The sequence below is a fragment of the Schistocerca gregaria genome, chromosome 8 (genome assembly GCF_023897955.1).
Source record: "Schistocerca gregaria isolate iqSchGreg1 chromosome 8, iqSchGreg1.2, whole genome shotgun sequence".
Classification (NCBI taxonomy): domain Eukaryota; kingdom Metazoa; phylum Arthropoda; class Insecta; order Orthoptera; family Acrididae; genus Schistocerca; species Schistocerca gregaria.
Genome location: NC_064927.1, coordinates 128028426 through 128050551, shown reverse-complemented (window position 1 = coordinate 128050551; position 22126 = coordinate 128028426). Strand labels below are relative to the sequence as shown.

General features: G+C 40.0%; 1 protein-coding gene across 1 annotated transcript in view; it reads right to left on the bottom strand.

Annotated features, from left to right (window-relative positions):
- LOC126284101 (xanthine dehydrogenase-like) overlaps positions 1 to 22126 on the bottom strand; it is a 301701-nt gene that overhangs the window by 59636 nt on the left and 219939 nt on the right. The window contains exons 16-17 of the mRNA XM_049982754.1: positions 16846 to 17032; positions 643 to 826 (exon numbers count right to left, since the gene is read on the bottom strand). Coding sequence (XP_049838711.1) covers positions 643 to 826; positions 16846 to 17032 — 371 coding nt within the window. The remainder of the gene's footprint in view (positions 1 to 642; positions 827 to 16845; positions 17033 to 22126) is intronic.

Here is a 22126-nt window from a genome sequence, read left to right as displayed (position 1 = left end):
TAACTTATATTTCTGATGGAATATTTGTGAAGCATTATTCAGATGCTGTTTCACTATAGAAAACTGGATCATCTTTGAGTTGGGAGAGGTTATTGTTAATATTGTCTGCTACATTATTAAAATCCAAAATGAATGTTGAGTTTCCCAACACATTCACCTATGGCTTGACTGAAATATCTCTTACATCTGTTGGTGATCCAAGATCATATGCTGCATCCTGCCTACCAAGAAATCCTATATCAATCACAAATTTCATTTGATATCACATGTGATTGTACTTCCATTAATTAGTATTGGTGTGGTAGTAAAACAAATGCTTTTGGACAGTCAAGAAATACTGCATCCACCTGATTGTTGTCATCCATGGCTTTTAGAAGTTTGTGTGATTACAATGGAAGTTGACTTCCTGATTACTATTGTTTCCAGAACCCATACAGGATGGTATGGAGGAGATTATTCTGTTCAAGCTACCTTATTGACTAACCTGATGCAAAAAATGAAATTTAAAACTGTCTGGATACTGTAAAATATGCCTTCCTAATTACCTTCTGATAGATTGAGACCACAATATCGTATTACATTTTAGGTAACATTTGCTAGATTCTAATATCAGAAACAATGAAAAAAATCATATTCACTTACTTCATAATCAATAGCACAGTCATGTCTTTTTCCTATTGATTCCATGCTTGTTTCAAGGGGAAGAATGAAGCGAACTGGCCTGTTCTGAAGATGCGCTGCTAGAGCACAGGCTGTGCTGACCAACATGTTACGTGATACTTTAGCACCATAGCCTCCACCAAGTCTTCTCACTTGGATATTTATCCTGGAAAAAGGAAAGATACACCATGAAACATAAAGTATTACAACAACATTCTCTGCTTCAAAGAGCAAATTGAAGATGAACTATATCATAACATCCCAACTGCCTTTCTCATTTTACAACAGGCAGATCCTACTGCTGTCCAGTGCGTCTTCAGATACGTATTTTCTGGTCATTAGGGGTCCATTTGAAGTTGGACTCATCACTGAAACAATTCTGCTCCAATGAACCAAGTACTGTGCTGAAGGCATGTCTAGAGACACCCCAGACAGTATTCCATGCCCTATTCTGTTGCCCTTTATGGAAAGTCATCTTGGACTTACATTTCAGCAAGATAATGCCCACCAGCATGTCGCAAGAGTATCTGCTTGGCATCATGCTTGCGAAACCATACCTTGGACAGCAAGATCGCTGGATCTCTCCCCAGCTGAAAGCATTTGGAGCACTATGGGCAGTGCCCTCTGACTATCTCAGGGCTTCGATGAGCTAACATGTCAGCTGAACATAATTTGACATGATATCCCTTAGGATATGATCCAGAAACTTTGTCAGTCAATACCAAGCTGAATAACTGTTCACATAAGGGCCAGAGGTGGACCAGTGCATTATTGACTTGCTTAATTTGTGAAACTCTTTCTCTTGAACAAATCATCCAATTTTTCTGAAACTGTGAACATTTGTTTTTCTGTGCATGTACATCATGTCAACTGATTTTCATAATAATTCCTTCATGGTGCATTTTACATCTAATGGTAACAAGTAAACCTGACCTGAAAGAGCACAACTAAAACAAACTGAAAGATATATGTGTTCAGCAAACTAGACAAAAAAAGCACTAGTGTCATGTATCAATGAGGCACTTGAAGCTTCTAGTGTGCCACTTTTACCCAGTAGTTCATAGCTGTCAGTACCCTCCATGGTATACAATCACTGAAAAAAAATTTCTAAAGGAACAGAGGCTACTACATAATATGTGTAGAACAAAGCATAGGGGTATAAGTAAGAGATACTGAAGCAATGCATAAAACCCTCAATGACTAAGGTAGCAGGATTTTGTCAAATGATCGTTCACAAAAACCAAAGGAATTCTGGTTGTGTGTAAAGGCTGTTAGTGGCAACATAGTTAGTGTCCAGTCACTTTTGGATGAGAAAGGAACTGAATTTGATGGTAGCACAGCAAAATCACTAATGCTTAACTCTGTTTTCAAATATTCCTTTACAAATGAAAGCTCACGAGAACTGCATCACTTTAATCCTTGTACCCATGAAAAGATGAGTGAAATAAGTGTTACTGTCAGTGATGGTGAAAAACAGTTGAAATTATTCAAGCTGAACAAATACCTGATGGTATCCCTGTTAGATTCTGTACTAAATTTGTGCTGAGTTTTCCCCTTTTTTAACTATAATTTATCATAAATCCCTTGAACAAAAAATTGTGCCCAGTATTTGGAAGAAAGCACAGATCACACCTGTTTATGAGAAGGGTATTAGATGTAAAAACTATTGTATTTTCCATTATCCTTGAGATCCATTTTTTTGTGAATCTGAGAATACATCTAGGCTTGAACAAACTGAGATATGACAAACTGCCTGTTGGCTTCTGTCTCAGGCTCTTCAGCTAATGTTTGTCTGATGATTTTTCTGATGTTTCGTCAGCATGAATGGCTCGCATTGTCAATGTTTCACCCTCCATTACTGGTGGGTGAAACTTTGACAATATGAACCACTCACACTGGAAAAACATCAGAAAAATCATCAGAGGAACTTCGTCCGTAGTACCTGAGGCAGAAATCTACAGGTAGTTTGTCAACAAGTGGCCATGAAAGCCATAACAATTTTGTATACTGAGATATCTCAGACAGAATGCACTCATCCCTGCCAACAATTGTGGATGTCACATTTTCCTCATGTGACATACAAAAAGCTTTGGATTAAGGCAACCAGATAGATGCAGTATTTATTGATATCTGAAAAGCATTTGACTCAGAACAGCATCCACACTTATTATCAAAAATATGATCACATGGGGTATCAAGTGAGATTTGTCAGTGGATTGATCAGAAAAAAAAAATAGGGGAGGGTGCAGCAAGTAGTTTTGGATGGAGAGTCAGAGAGTCATTGACAGACATAGAAGTAACTTTGGATGTATCCCAGGGAACACTTGCTGTTCATGTTGTATATTAATGATCATCTTATGAACAATATTAATAGTAAGTTCAGTCTTTTGCAGATGATACAGTTATATACAATGAAGCACTGTCTGAAAGAAGGTGCAAAATATTCTGTCAGATCTTGATAAGATTTAGAAGTAGTGCAAAGATTAGCAGCTTAGTTTAAATGTCCAAAAGTGTAAAATTGTGCAATTCACAAAATTGAAATACTTAGCACCCTATGATCATAGTATCAATGACTAAGTATAGGAATTGGTCAACTCATACAAATACCTAGGTATAACAGCTGGTAGCGATGTGAAATGGAATGATCACATGGACTCAGTAGTGGATAATGCAGGTGATAGATTTCAGTTTATTGTTAGAATACTGGAGAAATGCAATCAGATTGCAAAGGAGATTACTTATAAATCACTCAAGCAGGCCTTCCCAGCTTGAGAGTGTGGCATCTGTATCTAATAGGACTAACATGAACTATTTAACATACAGAGTGGTCAAAAATTCACGTTACGAATTTCTAAGACTTGTAGAGGGGAGTGAGTACATAATATTTTGAGTAGGAACCCATGTCTTGAAGTATACCATTTTTGTTCTATGATGATTTATATTCAGATGTGTAATGTGTAAATGTCAGCTAAGGAAAGAGAAAAGTCACAGAGTTGCTTGTCCTGGCATGCAATAGAGTAGATGATGACACATACTATGTCAGATGGTCACTTGACATCACTTAACATCTGCCTTGCTGTGAGCCCCATTCAGTGCCTATCTGCAATACAGTAAGCATGATTCAGTACACATTTTCAGAATGTACAGACACACTACTTGTATATGCCAAAGCTTGAGCCAACAGAAGAACTGCAAGTCAGCTGTATTAAAAATGTTTTTTACAATGTAGCATGCTATCATGCAAACTTGCCCAAATCACACAGTGGCTCTGAGAAACACTTAGAAGAAAGTGTACAGCATCTTGTTGAAGAGAACTGTCAATGAGTACTCAAACAATTTCCCATGCAATGGGTGTTTGTCACAGTACTGTCTAGGACATTCTACATGAACAACAATTACATCCATACTGCTTACAAAGAGTACATGCTGTGGGTACAGGCAATTTTACACACAACACGTTTCCTGCTTCATGTGGTTGCTGCACTGTTGTCTCAACAACTCATGTTTCCACAGTGAGTTCTGTTCACATATGAATGTAAGCTCACTATGGACTGTGTTATGAATTTGCAAACAGTCACATTTGGGCAGACAGAAACCCTTAAGCCACCTGTGGTTAGATGTTTCAGTGCTGGTTAGGTAGTATCATGTGGACTGGTCCTGTATACCTGATCTTCTGCAAAATGTATTGGAGCCACTCTTGGAAGTTGTGTTACTGGATGTCATCCAGAAAATGTGGTTTCAGCATGATCGTGCATCACATCACTTCTCATGTGGGTTTCCAAGACATCTCAGCAGATGATATGGTGAAACATGGATAAGCCAAGGTGGTCCAATCATGTGGCCACCATGATTGTCAGCTATAACTCCTTTGGACTGCTTTTTGAGGGGTCATCTGCAAAGTAACTTCTGTAGAGACAGAGGAAGATTTGCTAGCACATGTTCTAGCCACTGCACTAGGAACTGAAGATACACTAGGTGGGATGGAGAGTGTATACCAGAATGTGGTTCATAAGTACAATGTCTGTAACAATGTTGATGGTTGCCACATTGAGCCGTAGTAGTAATTGATCAGTACTGTTCTATACATACGGTATTCTGGGTTCTTTTTTGTTTTGGAATTATATAAACATCTAATGTTCAAGTGTTAATACAAATGAATGTGCCTAAGTGATAAATGGATGTTTTGTTATGTTTCCCCTTTAATTGTTTCCTAAAGACTGTACTGTCTCCCTCCCAATTCAGTTCCACAAGCAGAAGTGGATGAGTTAAACATCTGTACTGAAACTGTCATAGAATGGAAATATATGTTTCCAGACATGTGTTCCTGTTCAAGATATTATGCACTCACACACCTCTACAGGTCCAATAATTTAGTAATGGGAATTTCTGAACACCCCGTGTTCATGAAACAGCAGCACAAATCGTCACAAGTTTGTTTGATCCATGAGAAAGTATTACAGAAATGCTGAAGAAATTGAACTGAGAGACTCTTGAAGAAAGATGTAAACTATCCTGAAAAAAACCGCTTAAGAAGTTTCAAGAACCACCTTTAAAGGATGACTCTGGGAATATACTACAATCCTTTATGTATCACACTAACATGCATCATAAAGACAAGATTAGATTAATTACAGCACACATTGAGCATTAAAACAATCCTTTTTTCTGTGATCCTTACATGAATGCAACTGGGAAAATACTTTAATAACTGGTACAGTCCAATATTCCCTCTGTCATGCATTTCACAGTGGTTTGCAGAGTAATGATGTAGATGTATACAGTGAATATGATAAGCCTGTGTCCTTACACATTTAATGTGCAAGCACTGGAAAAGATGTTGGTGCTCTTCTGGATAGTAGACTATCCTGGGCTGTGCACAGTAATCATATTATTATGAAAGCACAAAGAGCTCTGTATATCTCACATGCTGTAAGTTGTATTTGGTGTGGATCCCAACCAGGCATCCTCCTCATCTTATACTGTGTAGTAATACACTCTGTAATGCACTATGGAAGTTTCCTATTTGGAAATACCTGACAATATGTACTAATAAAAGCTAATATTCTTCAATTTTTCACTATTAGGCAATGCCTAGGAACAATGAAGTGATCATCATCTAATGAGCTGCCAACAAAATTCAGACAAATGTCTCTTGATATCTACTCATTAAAAACTTTATGCTTCAAAGTTATGTAGTAATATCTCATCTCATCACAGTTCGAGCTAAGCAGACAGGAGATCCCCAGGAGAAGACAAAGGAAGACTGCTGTTAGTAAAAGGTTTCTAATGCCTTGTATCTCTATTTCCTTTGACAGAAGACTTGAATGTTAGCAGTGTGTGTTCATGTGTGTGTGTGTGTGTGTGCGTGTGTGTGTGTGTGTGTGTGTGTGTGTGTGTGTGTGTGTGTTCATGTGTGTGCATATATCCAAAAATGTTTTTATTACCTAACGTTCAGTTGTATTTACACAGCTGAAGTAACAGAAATTGAAGAAGAAATAACCTAATTTCTATATCAATTTGAAACTAAAAAAGGGAACAATCACTTATTATGACTGGCACTAGAATTGCTTTGGAGCAATTAGAACATCAAAAGTGCAAAGTTAATAATAGCTCTATTTGTGATGTGACAGAATTAACACTTACATATTCAGCATACTGAAGTAGTACATGGTCTTGCTACAAAAAAAAAAAAAAAAAAAAAAAAAAAAAAAAAAAAAAAAAAAAAAAGTCAAAGAAGCGGACTTTCCATTTTTACAACTTCCATATTTTGGCCTTCTGCCAATATTATTCACAAAAAAAAAACAAAAAAAAAACTATGGTTCAGCCGGAAAAATCTTCCCAAGCGTATATGTAACATACTGTAATATATGCGGAATGAAAGTGATAGATTCTCTCACTTGTCTTAAACATTGAGAAGTTGATGGAGCTCTTGATCATATAATATTGCCATGTTCCATATAAGTTCCAGATCAAAATAAAACTGTAGGAAAACCCTACAAAATTAAGATTCCCATACCAACAAATAATAAAATGTTAATGACCACTGACAACCTCAAAATTATTAGTTTGGTAGTGTGTTACCTACGAGAAGCAGAGAAAAAGCTCCCACATATCAAATACTAAATCTTTAATTTTATATATGTACAAAATAGCTCTGATTAATACACTCCTGGAAATGGAAAAAAAGAACACATTGACACCGGTGTGTCAGACCCACCATACTTGCTCCAGACACTGCGAGAGGGCTGTACAAGCAATGATCACACGCACGGCACAGCGGACACACCAGGAACCGTGGTGTTGGCCGTCGAATGGCGTTAGCTGCGCAGCATTTGTGCACCGCCGCCATCAGTGTCAGCCAGTTTGCTGTGGCATACAGAGTTCCATCGCAGTCTTTAACACTGGTAGCATGCCGCGACAGCGTGGACATGAACCGTATGTGAAGTTGACTGACTTTGAGTGAGGGCGTATAGTGGGTATGCGGGAGGCCGGGTGGACGTACCGCCGAATTGCTCAACACGTGGGGCGTGAGGTCTCCACAGTACATCAATGTTGTCACCGGTGGTCGGCGGAAGGTGCACGTGCCCGTCGACCTGGGACTGGACCGCAGCGACGCACGGATGCACGCCAAGACCGTAGGATCCTACGCAGTGCCGTAGGGGACCGCACCGCCACTTCCCAGCAAATTAGGGACACTGTTGCTCCTGGGGTATCGGCGAGGACCATTCGCAACCGTCTCCATGAAGCTGGGCTACAGTCCCGCACACCATTAGGCCGTCTTCCGCTCACGCCCCAACATCGTGCAGCCCGCCTCCAGTGGTGTCGCGACAGGCATGAATGGAGGGACAAATGGAGACGTGTCTTCTTCAGCGATGAGAGTCGCTTCTGCCTTGGTGCCAATGATGGTTGTATGCATGTTTGGTGCCATGCAGGTGAGCGCCACAATCAGGACTGCATATGACCGAGGCACACAGGGCCAACACCCGGCATCATGGTGTGGGGAGCGATCTCCTACACTGGCCGTACACCTCTGGTGATTGTCGAGGGAACACTGAATAGTGCACAGTACATCCAAACCATCATCGAACCCATCGTTCTACCATTCCTAGACCGGCAAGGGAACTTGCTGTTCCAACAGGACAATGCACGTCCGCATGTATCCCGTGCCACCCAACGTGCTCTAGAAGGTGTAAGTCAACTACCCTGGTCAGCAAGATCTCCGGATCTGTCCCCCATTGAGCATGTTTGGGACTGGATGAAGCGTCGTCTCACGCGGTCTGCACGTCCAGCATGAACGCTGGTCCAACTGAGGCGCCAGGTGGAAATGGCATGGCAAGCCGTTCCACAGGACTACATCCAGCATCTCTACGATTGTCTCCATGGGAGAATAGCAGCATGCGATGGTGGATATACACTGTACTAGTGCCGACATTGTGCATGCTCTGTTGCCTGTGTCTATGTGCCAGTGGTTCTATCAGTGTGATCATGTGATGTATCTGACCCCAGGAATGTGTCAATAAAGTTTCCCCTTCCTGGGACAATGAATTCACGGTGTTCTTATTTCAATTTCCAGGAGTGTATTTCACTGTAATCACCAATAAAAGCAATTGCAATGGTTGTATTGTTTGCTGGAAAAAGCCATTTAAATTATTAAAAAATGTAGCAATTGTAACACATTTGCACTTTGCCATCAAAATGTAAGACAATCAAATAATTGAGATAAGCAAGAAACTGAAACGTCTAACAGTTTTTCTACAAATTTACTGTGCATAACAGAGCATCAAAAGAAGTTCACTGAAATTGAACAGATGCACCTAAATGGATACAAGTAAGTATAACACTAATCAAAATATCCACAGGTGTACTGCCGGTCTATAGTGTCCAACGGGCACAATATTTCGGCGATCAAACATGTCGCCATCATCAGGTGAACTGACGGACTGAGCTCCTGTGAACGTGCCGGCACGGAGAACCGTACGCTATGGCTGCTCAGAGGGAACTGGGTTCGGTTGCGGCGGCGGCCGATTTAAATACCCTCCGCCCGCGGCGCGCTCCCTCCGCCGTCCGCGCCCCGCGCCACGGTCTCGCGGTGGAACAGATTGCGACGGCGTCTGAGATGACGTCGGTGTGATGGCTCTGTCCGCCGTGGTCGTCACAACTATGCGTTTGCTCAATTTACTCTTGATTAACCCAATCGCTGGTTCCCAAGCCTTGCTAAGATTATAGCCACAGTCACGGTTTATGAGGTCGTCATTGGTGCGAATTTCGATGGCCTCTCTAACAACGCTGTCCCAGTATCTCGACGTCTGTACCAGAATCCTCGTGCGGTCATACTCCATAGCGTGATTTTCCGACAAACAATGTTCAGCGACCGCCGACTTGCTCGGATACATTAGTCGAGTGTGCCTCTGGTGTTCACGGCATCGATCCTCGACAGTACGCATCGTCTGACCAATATACAACTTGCCACATTGACACGGAATCTGGTACACGCCAGGCTTCCTCAAACCGAGGTCATCTTTGGCGCTCCCCACCAGTGCACGAGTTTTATTCGGAGGACAAAACACAGTTCTGACACGGTGTTTCTTCAGAATGCAGGCGATTTTCCCCTAGAGTGCGCCTGTGTATGGAATAAATGCAGTGCCTACCTCCTCCCTCGTGACTTCATCCATATCAACAGGTTGTGCTGCAGTGGTTGGGCGGAGAGCACGTTGGATCTGCCACTCTGAGTACCCATTTTTTCGAAACACAGTTCTCAGATGTTCCAATTCCTGGGGTAGACTCTCTGTGTCAGAGATAGTGCGCGCCCTATGTACTAGAGTTTTAAGTACCCCATTCCTCTGTGAACGGTGGTGGCAGCTGTCTGCGTGCAAATACAGATCAGTGTGTGTTGTCTTTCGATACACCACATGACCTAGGGTGCCGTCAGCCCTTCTCCTGACCAAGACATCAAGGAAAGGTAATTTACCCTCCTTTTCAGTCTCCATAGTGAATTTGATGTTGGGGTGTATGGAGTTTAGATGTGTAAGGAAGTCAAGGAGTTTATCCATACCATGTGGCCAGATGACGAACGTGTCGTCCACGTAACAGAAAAAGCAAGTAGGTTTCCATTCGGATGACGACAGGGCTTCCTCCTCGAAGTTCTCCATGTACAAATTCGCCACCGCCGGTGAGAGTGGGCTACCCATGGCGACTCCCTCCGTTTGTTCGAAGTATTCTCCATTAAAAGAAAATACGTGGAAGTCAAGACATGCCTAAAAAGTTCAGTGGTATTCTCGTCAAACCTCTGACCAATCAACTCTAGCGACTCTCGCAGGGGTACCCTCGTAAACAAGGAAACGACGTCAAAACTCACCACGATATCTGACTCATCCAACCTGAAGCTATCAAGGCGTTTAACAAAATCCACAGAATTACGGATGTGGTGAGGGCATTTACCCACATAAGGACTTAATATTCCCGTCAGGTATTTGGCCAACAAATATATAGGTGCCCTGATGTTGCTGACAATGGGGCATAATGATACCCCCTCTTTGTGAACCTTTGGGAGTCCATATAGTCTAGGCAGTACCGGACCTTGGGGTAACAATTTCTTAGCGTCACCCTCCGGTAAATCTGCGTCCTTGAGAAGAACCCTCGTCTTGTTCTCCACCTTCTTTGTAGGGTCAACTCTGATCTTCCGGTAGGAATCGTCATTTAGCAGGCTCTGCATCTTATCAGTGTAGTCCTTACGGGAGACAACAACTGTAGCATTGCCTTTGTCAGCTGGTATTGTTTGTCGGAAAATCACGCTATGGAGTATGACCGCATGAGGATTCTGGTACAGACGTCGAGATACTGGGACAGCATTGTTAGAGAGGCCATCGAAATTCGCACCAATGACAACCTCATAAACCGTGACTGTGGCTATAATCTTAGCAAGGCTTGGGAACCAGCGATTGGGTTAATCAAGAGTAAATCGAGCAAACGCATAGTTGTGACGACCACGGCGGACAGAGCCATCACACCGACGTCATCTCAGACGCCGTCGCAATCTGTTCCACCGCGAGACCGTGGCGCGGGCCGCGGACGGCGGAGGGAGCGCGCCGCGGGCGGAGGGTATTTAAATCGGCCGCCGCCGCAACCGAACCCAGTTCCCTCTGAGCAGCCATAGCGTACGGTTCTCCGTGCCGGCACGTTCACAGGAGCTCAGTCCGTCAGTTCACCTGATGATGGCGACATGTTTGATCGCCGAAATACTGTGCCCGTTGGACACTATAGACCGGCAGTACACCCGTGGATATTTTGATTATCAAATACGCCGGGAGAAACTCAAGAATCACAAGTATAACACTATTTTAGACATAATATGAGGAAAGTAGAGCAGCTATACATACAAAAAGTGGAATGAAGTTCTTGGCAATAGACCTCAACAAGTACTGCAATCGAAACAGGTTTCCAGCAAGAAATCTCTTAAACTGCATTAAGCAGGTAGAGCGGATACTAAGAAAACTTCCTAAAGTAACTGAGAAGTGCATATGCTTGGAGATTTCAATATTAATTTCATCTTGGGTAGTTATAATAAAGCGCACCTAGAGTTACTGATGACCAGCTTTGATTTGTTCCTTAAAATAACATCCTCAACATGAATAACAAGACACAGTGCAACAATGACTGATAATTTATTTCCAACTTCAGCAGTCTTTCATAAAACAGATGTGAGTCCTGTAATATGTAGTTTGGCTACAAGGTTCAAATATCAAATAGTATTCCCATCAGCCATGGCTAACTAAGAAAGGAAGAGTAAAATCTGACAGATTTATAAACAATAATTTGAATACAATATATATGGAGAATTATCAACGTGAAAAATGCTAAATTTGATCAAGGACAAACAATATAGAAGAAATTTAATTGTTTCTTACAGTTACTTACAACATTGTGAATCCAGATTTCCTTTATAATGAGCCAAAAATAATTGTAGCACAAGAGGAAGTACAGCTAATATCTGGGATAAAGGTATCTTGTGTTAGGAAGAGGAAACCTCATTTATTGCACACGGCTAGCTCTAAGAGACCTATAATGCATTATAAGAAATATTTCAAAATTATTCACCTTGTCATCAAAAAGGCAAAATCCATATACTATACACAAACAAATCAAAATCCTGAGTATTAGTTAAGGGAAATTTGGAGCACTATAAGGCATGGTAAGGCAAGTGGTATTCAATTTGCTAACATCAGTAGCAGTGATACAGAGGCTGACATTAGCAAATAAAATGACAGACATAAAACTAAATCCATTCCAGAGGTACATTAAATATCGAGTCCTGAAAATTTTTGTGCTTGATCTGCTCCTTGTACCCACCTACATAAATCATTTATTTGATACCTTAAAGGATTCTTAAAACTGTAGGACTAATGTTTGATAAAGGGCCAAAACATTGTTACAAAGTTGATGTCCACTTACAAGAACTTAACAGAAACTGCTGCTCATCTCTATCTATATGATGAACAGACCTAATAACAGTCCAGTGGGTATCCTCTCTGTATATTTGTTATTTTTCTACTTATGCTGGGACAGTTGCCAACAAAATCTTTTTTCTTATTACAGCACTTTTGTAGTTAAGACCTTAATTATAATAACAATGTATACTTTGATAAACATAAATATTAGGGCAATTGAACAGTGATAATAAGTTTTCAAAAGAAGTACACTTTTGGATTACAAAATTCTAAGATATGTAAATTCAAAATGCCATTTACTTTTGAACAAGTGATTTTTCTGACAAAATAAAACATTCCCCTACAAGAAGATAAGAAGGATTTTCAGATTTGCCATATGACAATCAATTTCAATAACTTTTCACTTCTTTAAAACTTTTGTGTAATATGACTTGTTTACAAATGAGAATGAGTGGTGTGTTGGATAGTTTGGATACAGAGAGAAAGAGGCAGGAAACAGGAGGAGCATTGGTGAAGGATAACTGATAGCTCAGAGGGACAGAACAGGTGTGGAGGGTATGAGTTCAAATGAAGAGGAAAAAGGTACACAGGCTAGGAATGCAACACACAGGTACCAGATCTGGTGAGTTTTTGTGACACACAATGCCAATGACATGAAGGTGTGGACTGGGAGATGGTGAAAGGATAGAGGAAGAGCATATTGTTCAGTAGAGTATGCAGATGCTGAAGGTTAGCAGAGATTGAGGATAGGAGGATTGTGGGACTGAAGGATGTGTTTTGAAGATAACTTCCATCTGTGTAGTTCAGAAGAGCTGGTACTGGAGGGAAGTATCCAGATGGCATGAGTTGGGAAGCTCCCATTGAAACTGAGGGTTTTGTGCTCAGCAGTATGTTCCATCACTGGATGCAGAAGGCTCTTCTGATTTATTAACCACTAAGGACCCACCTCTTTGGCTCTTCTCCAAGTGCTCCACTTCAACAGCTCAACTCACTGTATCACTAGTCAAGCTTACACTTGAGCGCTCCACTTTTGACACTCTATGAGGTCACATGCTACACCTTTCCAACTGACTTACGCAGCATCCAACTGGTGGAAGCTCATGAGTTGCTATGTCAGCTCACTGACATGCACTCATGATGCTCTGATGACACTCCTGCAGCTATGCCTAAGCTTTTTCTGTTGCTGCCTCCTCCATAGGACTCTACTGTGGAGGGACCATGCATATGACTTGCTGCCTTAATCCCAGAAAACTGCACCATGCTAAAATAGTTACTTGATGCTGGTATCATATACCCATCAGATAGTGGTTGATCTTCCCCGTGCATTTCATCCAGAAGAAAGATGGTTTATTTCATCTGTGTGGGGACTACAGTGCTCTGACTACAGTGCTCTGACCCCTCCTACTATTATAGACAGTTATTTGATCGAACATAGTGAGGACTTCACTCCACTCCTCGATCATGCAGGAGTGTTCAGTGTATTTAACTGGCACAAATTTTACCATAAAATCCCTATGTTCAAGGATTACATCCCCAAGATTGCTCTAGTTAGCCCTTTTGTACTTTTTGAATACTGTTTCATGCCATATGGCCTCAGAAATGAGGCACATACTTGGTAGTGGTTTATTGATTCTTTGATGTTCAAGCTCCAATTCACATATGCCTGTCAGGATGACATCCAGATCTTTTCCTCTGCCATCCTGATCTTTTCCTCTGCCATCCTGATCTTTGCCACCCTAATCTTTTCCTCTTCCATCCAGGAACATGAATACCATCTGGTTCAAATCCAGCACACATCATAACAACAGTGTCAAAATCAGCCAGGAGAAGTCACAAGTAATTAGTAACAGTGAAACTTTCCTAGGTTAAACTGTGTTACCTGAGGGCATGTGACCAACAGTCAACCATGTCAAGTTTATTCATAACCTCCCACTACCCATAAGTTACTGTGAACTATGGAGATTCCTGGGCATTTAAGACTCCTATTGTTGTCACCTCCTTTATGCTGCCTCCATAGAGGCACTGCTAAGCAATGCTCTAATAAGAAAATGCACTCTTGGCACGACATGACCTGAACCCATATCTTGGACACTGCTGACCTTGCTCAAGTGGCACCACTATGAAACTGGTTTCCAAACAAAACATCTGCTTGAGAATTAAAAATGATTTTGTGACTGGGCACATGCATGTATCCCTTTCTGGAGGAGTAATGTTGGACAACATGCACAGCCACTACTAGTGAAATCTGGCATGCCCAAAGGATGCCAACATCATGTACATATAACACCATCTCCCTCCCTCTGAAGGTTTTTGATATATACTCTGAGCCATCAAGTGAGCCATGAGGGAGTCGAAGCCATCCCTCTATCTGATATTATGACTTATTTGGTTACCCATGCCTTCATCAACTCCTGGGTTTCTTGCTTTGGTTGGCCCTCTTCTATAACCACCGGTCAGGGCTGCCAGTTCAAACCTGCTCTATTCACCAGACTATATGAGTTGTGTAGTGTTGACAAGTTACTCACCACTGTCTACCACTCAAATGATATAGTGGTTTCTGGTCAGAGTTACTACCATACATCGTCCTGGAAATATGTGCCACACACAAAGTGTACCAACAAGAATTGCTTGCTGACATCCTCTATGGCAAATTGGTCCCTCTTTCTGCCGAATTCTTGAACTCTCTCACCTCCTGAACAGTGACAAGTTTTACATTCTATTTGACTGAGTGTGCAAATTTATTTCCCACATCTACACTCTTCCACTAAAACCACATACAATATCACAACACTGTATTCACAAAGAACTATTGTTCTATAACTCTGTCCATGTATCTCTACAGCCCCCATATTCATGTCCTCACAAGATCCTCAGCTGTGAACAGAGCATATTAAACATACTACTAAATGGCAAATGCCAAAGAGTCTCAGTGAGTAGGGTGAAGCCAGCCTGGTCATTAGCTAATGACATACATGTGACTGTTTCTACATTATGCCAGCCATGGCCAATGACATCTCTTCTCCTGACAACTTCCAGGAGACACAATAATGAAGTGTGCCATGATTTTGCTCCTGCTTGTGATACTCCCTACTATTCCTTCATCCCAGATCAATATAGTGTTTACCATCAACAACACAGACATTAATCTTGATGATCTCTCAACTGAAATTCAACATGGTACAGTTTCTTTTCTTTGTCTCTGTGCTAATGTAACACAATACCTAAACAACTCACATACAACCACCAAACTCCTTCAGGCTCCCTCCAGATGGTTAAAATCATGAGCAATTGCATCCTCTCTATTGTTGGCCCTTTATGTCTGTCAGAGGTTCAAGTCCTCCCTCAGGCACGGGTGTGTGTTGTCCTTAGATTAAGTTCGCCTAAGTAGTGTGTAAGCTTAGGAACCGATGATGACCTCAGCAGTTTGGTCCCATAAGCCCTCATAACGAATTTCCAATTTTCCCTCTTGCTGGATGTCACCTTCACGCACCTACGTGGCTAAAAGATATTTAATTTTTATTTTTTATTTATTTTTTATTTTATTATTTTTTTATTTTTTTGTATGGAATAGCTCATGCTGATGATTTCTATTTCATTGTCATGCAAGAAAGTGACAGAAACTGCCACAAATGGATTCTTGTTAATTCAAGCTTGCTTAAATATTAGGAGCACCCAGTTGAATTGAAATATTTTCTAAAGAGCAACAGGATTTCTTAAAATAATATGCAAGTATAGTTACAAGCATTATTTGCATCAGTATTGAACATATCAAAGGCTTTCATAAACTTTAGACTAAAATTTTAACATCAAATACCAAAGTTGCTTAACAGTTCCCAGATATGTCATAGTGCTGACTGAGCTCAGTAATGGTGTATGCTTGTACTGTCAACAGAAAACGTCTTGTTCCACAAAACTATTTGTAATATAGTAGTATGAGCTTGGCAGCCAGGGCAGACAGAGTGCCTACATTCCTATCACCATAGCCAGGTGCTGACAACCACAGTTACAAAAGCAACCACCATTCTGTCACCAATATGTGCTCTAAGATGCGAGGCTTGTGGAGAGTTTCCCACAAGGGGATGATGGGAGGGAGAGAAAGGGAGGTGGGGGGGGGGGGGGGGGAATATATGTCAGTTATGTACACCCAGAAGGTCAGAGCATCAGCACATCTCACAATGGTGACATGTCTGATCACTGCAATATTGTGCTCACTGGAAACTATGACCTGGCTTTACACCTGTGAACTGCTTGGACCAGTTTGGCTACAGGAAAACAACTGAAAGAATTTGAGTAGCATCTCTGAAAAAATATGTTTCAAATCTGTTTGGATGTTTCAAATTTATTTGTATTGTGAAGTTCAATACACTTATTCTCATCTCCTGAACTCTCCATATATTCTTTTATTTGTAATGTTCCTCACCTCCAATTCTTTATGAATATGGAACATGACAAAATGTATGTAAATAAAATACTAGCAGATGACAGAAACTAAAACTATACACTGCATTAACATTAACCTATCATTTTACTGCTTAATACCATTTCTGATTATGCAAGCTAAACATAATCTGTTAAATTATCAGAAAAGTGATTACTTCATGTAAAAAGAAAATTTAAAAAAGACTATGTTGCCTCTATTATATCAAATAGCTGCTGCATATCTCCTACAGGTAGTTTACTTCTTTCCTGTATACATAAATACCTTAAAAAAATAGAAACTTGAACTGTATGCAAAAATTACCTGTTTTCTGGCACTTTAAGAACTTCTGATATTGCTATCTGAGTCTCATCCATCCATTGTGTTGCAGGATAAACATCTATACTGTCTTCCATTGGAATGCACACAGCACATTGGGTTTCCATTGTGTAGTGGTACTGAGTGCCAATGTCAAAGTTTCCTTTAATGACATGTTTCATCTTTTTTCTCTCTGAAATAGTATAATTATTCAAAGAACTACCAAAAATTTAAAATTTTATTTGTGAGCAAGATGAAATTCACATAACATTTGACAACATGGAGAATGGACCATGCTACTAACCTTGAAAAACCTGGTTAACACAACACAGAAGCCTGAACTCTGGAAATCTGTTTTGAGTAGCATGAGCTACATACACTTATAACATTATTTTATATTTCAGTGTTGTGCCTTGTGAAAGTGGATTACAGTGTTAATGACTGTATGCATTTATATCATATATTTTGCACTTAGTGTCAGCCAAAAACTTTGATATGGCAGATCTACAAATGTCAATAAAGGTTGTAAACAAGAATCAGATTAGAGAGGTGAGGCAGAACTTGTTCAAACATCTGTGGGAATGGTAGCAGTCAGTCACACAGACCAAGAGCAAGTAGTACTAGGAAAGGCTGGTTTAGAGAAGCAGAACTAGATCAGGCTGATCCAGTACAAGCAGAACTAGACCAAAGTGCAAGCAGTGCTTCAGAAGGAGTGCCCTACAGATCCATCTTACAAGTCAATGGGGATTTGAATAATTTCATGGTTTGCTTTGCAAGATTGTCCAAGTTATGTTTAATAAATATGTTTTAGCTGCGGCAGAACATGCTACAGTCAAGAGTTAATTTCTAAATGGAGCACATCATAGTCAGCAAAAGAAGGGCATGAAAGACTTTTGTACAGCTCAGCTAAAAAGGTTAATTCACCTGAGTTGACATTTTCATATGTCCACCAAGATAGATGTCCGAAAAAGGAAGTTAGCAAAAACAGTTTACAGATCTGATGACTCTAATGATAATATCCTGATATATATGGACAAGACAGACAGGGCATTTGAGAGAACATGTAGAAAAAATTTTGACTGTGAGAGATCAGCTTCCAGAAGTGGAAACTACAACAGCAACAATAATGAAGGAAAAGTAACAATGACAGGAATTAATGTCCAGAAAGAAACCTTTGTAAGGAAACCAGAATTTTAATGTTGGAAGAAATGGTAGTAGAGTGTTTGAAGCTACCAACAGACTATGTCCAAAGTACAATCAGCCACAACAGACCATTAGAACTAATGATGGAAATAGCTTATGATGATGTAAATGCAGGGACTACCAATAATGATACATTTTTAAGATGAAATTTAGATGACAAGAAAATAGTAGAAGTGTTTCATATAAATAATACTGCCAATGATCAATCAATTTGGAAAAGAATTTGGAAGGAAAACTTAGGAAACCAAATTTGTGTAGAAGCAGTACGTGATAAGTTATGTATAAGAGAAGGGAATTTACACTTGTTGTTCAGTCAACAAATTTGGAGATGAAACAGGAGATAAGTAAAGTGATGAAAGAAAAAGACTTGAACAGAAGGATGAAGGCATAATACACAAAAAGATACTTGATGTTTCTCTGAGGGATAACAAGTTAATTAACATTTTGAGAAGTTGAGAGGTGAGGATGCAAGAGAAGAAGGGAGTTATTAGGTTAGTTTAAATGGAGATGTGTTGCTAGCAGAGGAAGAAAGTGAAGTTTCATACATTATGTAGCTATTAGAAGCTATGGGGACTCCCAAAGAAAGTGTGGGTTATTTAAAGTCAACAGTGGTGGAAATGCCTAAATCTGTTCGTGTGTCAGATAGTAATGGAGTGCAAGATCATTTAAATACTATAAAAAGTTAATAGTATGTAAAAACAGATGTTTTGATTTGGAAAAGAAAGTGGATATCTCTGAAAGAACAGGCACCATGAGTTATATACATTTCTGAGATAGAGGGTAACAGCTCCTTGACATTTGTTTCAGAATGGATGCACAAATATAGTCAGAACTCCTACGGAAATCAGAATTTGTGAATAGTCAGTTTAATGGATGAGGAACGCTGCATTGCAGCATATGCTAAGTTGGAAAATTGAGTCAGTCAGGGACAGTGTCTGGATGGCTGAAACAGTTAAGACAGTTGTTCATGAACAGTGGTAAATCTTGATCTGAGTCCTGGTCTGCCAGAAGTTTTCAACTTTCACCAATACATTAGCACAATGCCCTGTGCATCTAGCCACCAGGACTTCCTACCCATCCTTTCCCTATCCTTCCTCTTCCTACATTTATGTTTACATGTAAGTACCAGCCATATCTTCGTAAGTCATTCCTATTCAGATGAATGTATTTTTATAGATCACAGTCAATTACTGTAGAAGAGAAGTAATTCATTTGTATCTAAACTGAACATTTTGAAGTTGTAGAAAACCCTCACCAAAATGTATATGGTTTCTCAACCCAAGACCCAGAAAATTTCTTGATTTGAGTAACTTAAAAGCTTTGAAACACTATACGAAAAGAACAAAAAGATTTAAACTGATTTTCTGAGTTTCTGTGTCACATTCTTCCCTCGAATATAATTAATCCTAGACCTACAAATTTATCACACATTCTCCATCATTCTTGCATATTTTAAAAAGTATTTTGTGTACTTTTCTGTGCCACATGAAATAATTGAAACTCAACCTTATTACAAGCCCCTGCCCCCTTCATCCCCTTACTTTCCTCATATTACAATAGGCCCATACTAACCTCACCAAGTCCGTTTGTACTTGCTGGCCCTTCGCTGCTGACATATTCCTCTACTGATCTCCATCCCACTGTTATAAACGTTTTATTCATTTTTAGGGTTCTGAAGCTCAGTTGCTAAAACTTAAACCCTTACAAAATCATTTTGTTGTCTGTCTGTTGATTGGTGCTCTTCTACAGAAGCTCAAAATATAGCATGAGCTTCAATGTGAAATGCTTATAACAGTTTTCACAATGAAAGCCAAATGAGATTCTGGTTGTATGTGAAATATATCAGCAGCAAGATTCAATCAATGCCTTCTCTGTGCAACAGCAATGTAGATACTATTGAAGACAGTGCTACCAAAGAACAGTTACTAAACACAGCCCTCCAAAATACCCTCGTAAAAAAAGATGAAGTAAATATTCCAGAATTCGAATAAAGAACAGCTGCCAACATGAGTGGGCTGTGGTGGGACTAGTGCCAGTAGTATCTGACATGAGTGTGACCAATTTCCTAGTGCAGAGGTTTGTCTTGGGGCTTGGGCTGGCTTGCTTGAGATATAAGGGATTGCCAACCATGAGTAGAGAGAGAGGACACAATGATTTGAGAACGCAATGCGATGGTGCACAAGTCTGTGAGTGGCTGGTGGACAGAAGTGAAAACGGCATGCCTGAGGCTGCACGGCAGTTGTCACACGGTTGTACTGGAGTAGGCAGGAGTTTGCCGGCACTATGCATTCTCTGGCAACATCATTAGCTGTGGATGTGCTCGCTTCCTTGGAGGCACATGCTGTTATGATCTTGTGAAGTGATGGTCTGACATGTTTGCAAAATCACCCCAGCATAAAGTCACCCAGTTAAGTACGCTACAAACTAAGAGAGCTTAGTTTACTGTGAATGTGATTGCTCGAGGTACAGTAAGACGTTGCTCGACGTGTGATGTTATGTTTGTTTGATTTCATTTGAGGCCTCTTACTAAGCGTGTGCTCTGCTTCCACATAATATTGATGTATTTGCAGATGTGTGTCATTAAGTTCTAGTGAGTGTCAGTTCTCATGAGCCAGTTCATTTCCCACTCTTAGTGCTTGTTTATCAAGTAATGCTTCAGTTAAAGGAAGCACTTGTGGTTGATATTAGCTGTTTACCCTTGATTTTATAGAGTTAATTTTCTGGTAAATCTTAAATGTTAAAGTTCAGAAAAGTTTTTCTGCCTCCTATTGTGGGGTGTGGTCTGTGTTTTAGTGGGCTGAGGCAGTAGGCGACTGAAGCATAGGGCTTCCTGTTAAATTACAAGTTTGGCTTATGGGTGGTGGACTTTGCCTGAGTTCATGTATTCCTCTTTGGGAGCGTCTGCTTGGTTCACATTTTGGTGATTTATTCAATGTGGGGTTGCAAAAGGAGCCACATCTTGGTTTGAAATTAAGTATTTCTTCCCTCAGTTGTTCCACTGTTTGTGGTTAAACTTCAGCTTTACAAGCTCGGGCCCTGCTTCTGTTGTTACATATTTATGATTGTATAACATTATAATTTTTTATGCCCTACAGATCCATCTTACAAGTCAATGGTGATTTGAATAATTTCATGGTTTGCTCTGCAAGATTGTCCAAGTTATGTTTAGTAAATATGTTTTAAGTATTTGTGTTAAAGTTGAGGCTGTGTGTCAAGTGTCATTTTACATATATTGTTAAAGTTTGGGATTGAAAGGGTCTAAAAAAAATGGTTCAAATGGCTCTGAGCACTATGGGACTTAACATCTGTGCTCATCAGTCCCCTAGAACTTAGAACTACTTAAACCTAACCAACCTAAGGACATCACACACATCCATGCTTGAGGCAGGATTCGAACCTGCGACCGTAGCAGTCCCGCAATTCCAGACTGAGCGCCTAGAACAGCTAGACCACCGCGGCTGTCTTAAATAATTGTCTTAACTAGAGATGTTTTATTAAAGTTATGATTAAATTCAGCCTTAGTGGCTTTTGTTAATTTTGGTGGGAGATTGTGGGCTAATGATTTATTAACTTGCTTATGATTTTATGTCATAAGAGTTTCTTAAATATGTTGCATGAGTGACAGTTCCCAATGTTTATGAAAGATGATTTATTAACTTACTTATGATTTTATTTAATGAGAATTTCTTAAATATTTTGCCTGAATGGCGATTCTTAATTTTTATGGGAGATGATTTTTGAACTTATTTATGTAGTATGTATGATTTTATGTAAATATTTTTCCTGAATGATGGTTCTCAATGTTTATGGGATATGATTTATTAACCTGCTTATGATTTTAAATAACAAGAGTTTCTTAGATATTTTTCTGTTTGTTGGTTCTCAGTATTTATGGGAGGTGATTTATTAACCTACTTATGGTTTTGTGTAATGAAAATTTCTTAAATATTATGCCTGAGTAGGGGTTCTCAATGTTGGCTAATGATTTATTAACTTGCTTATGATTTTATGTAATGATTTTATGTAATGTAATGAATGTTATGTAATGAATGTGTCTATAATATTCTTGCCTGAGCAGCACCTG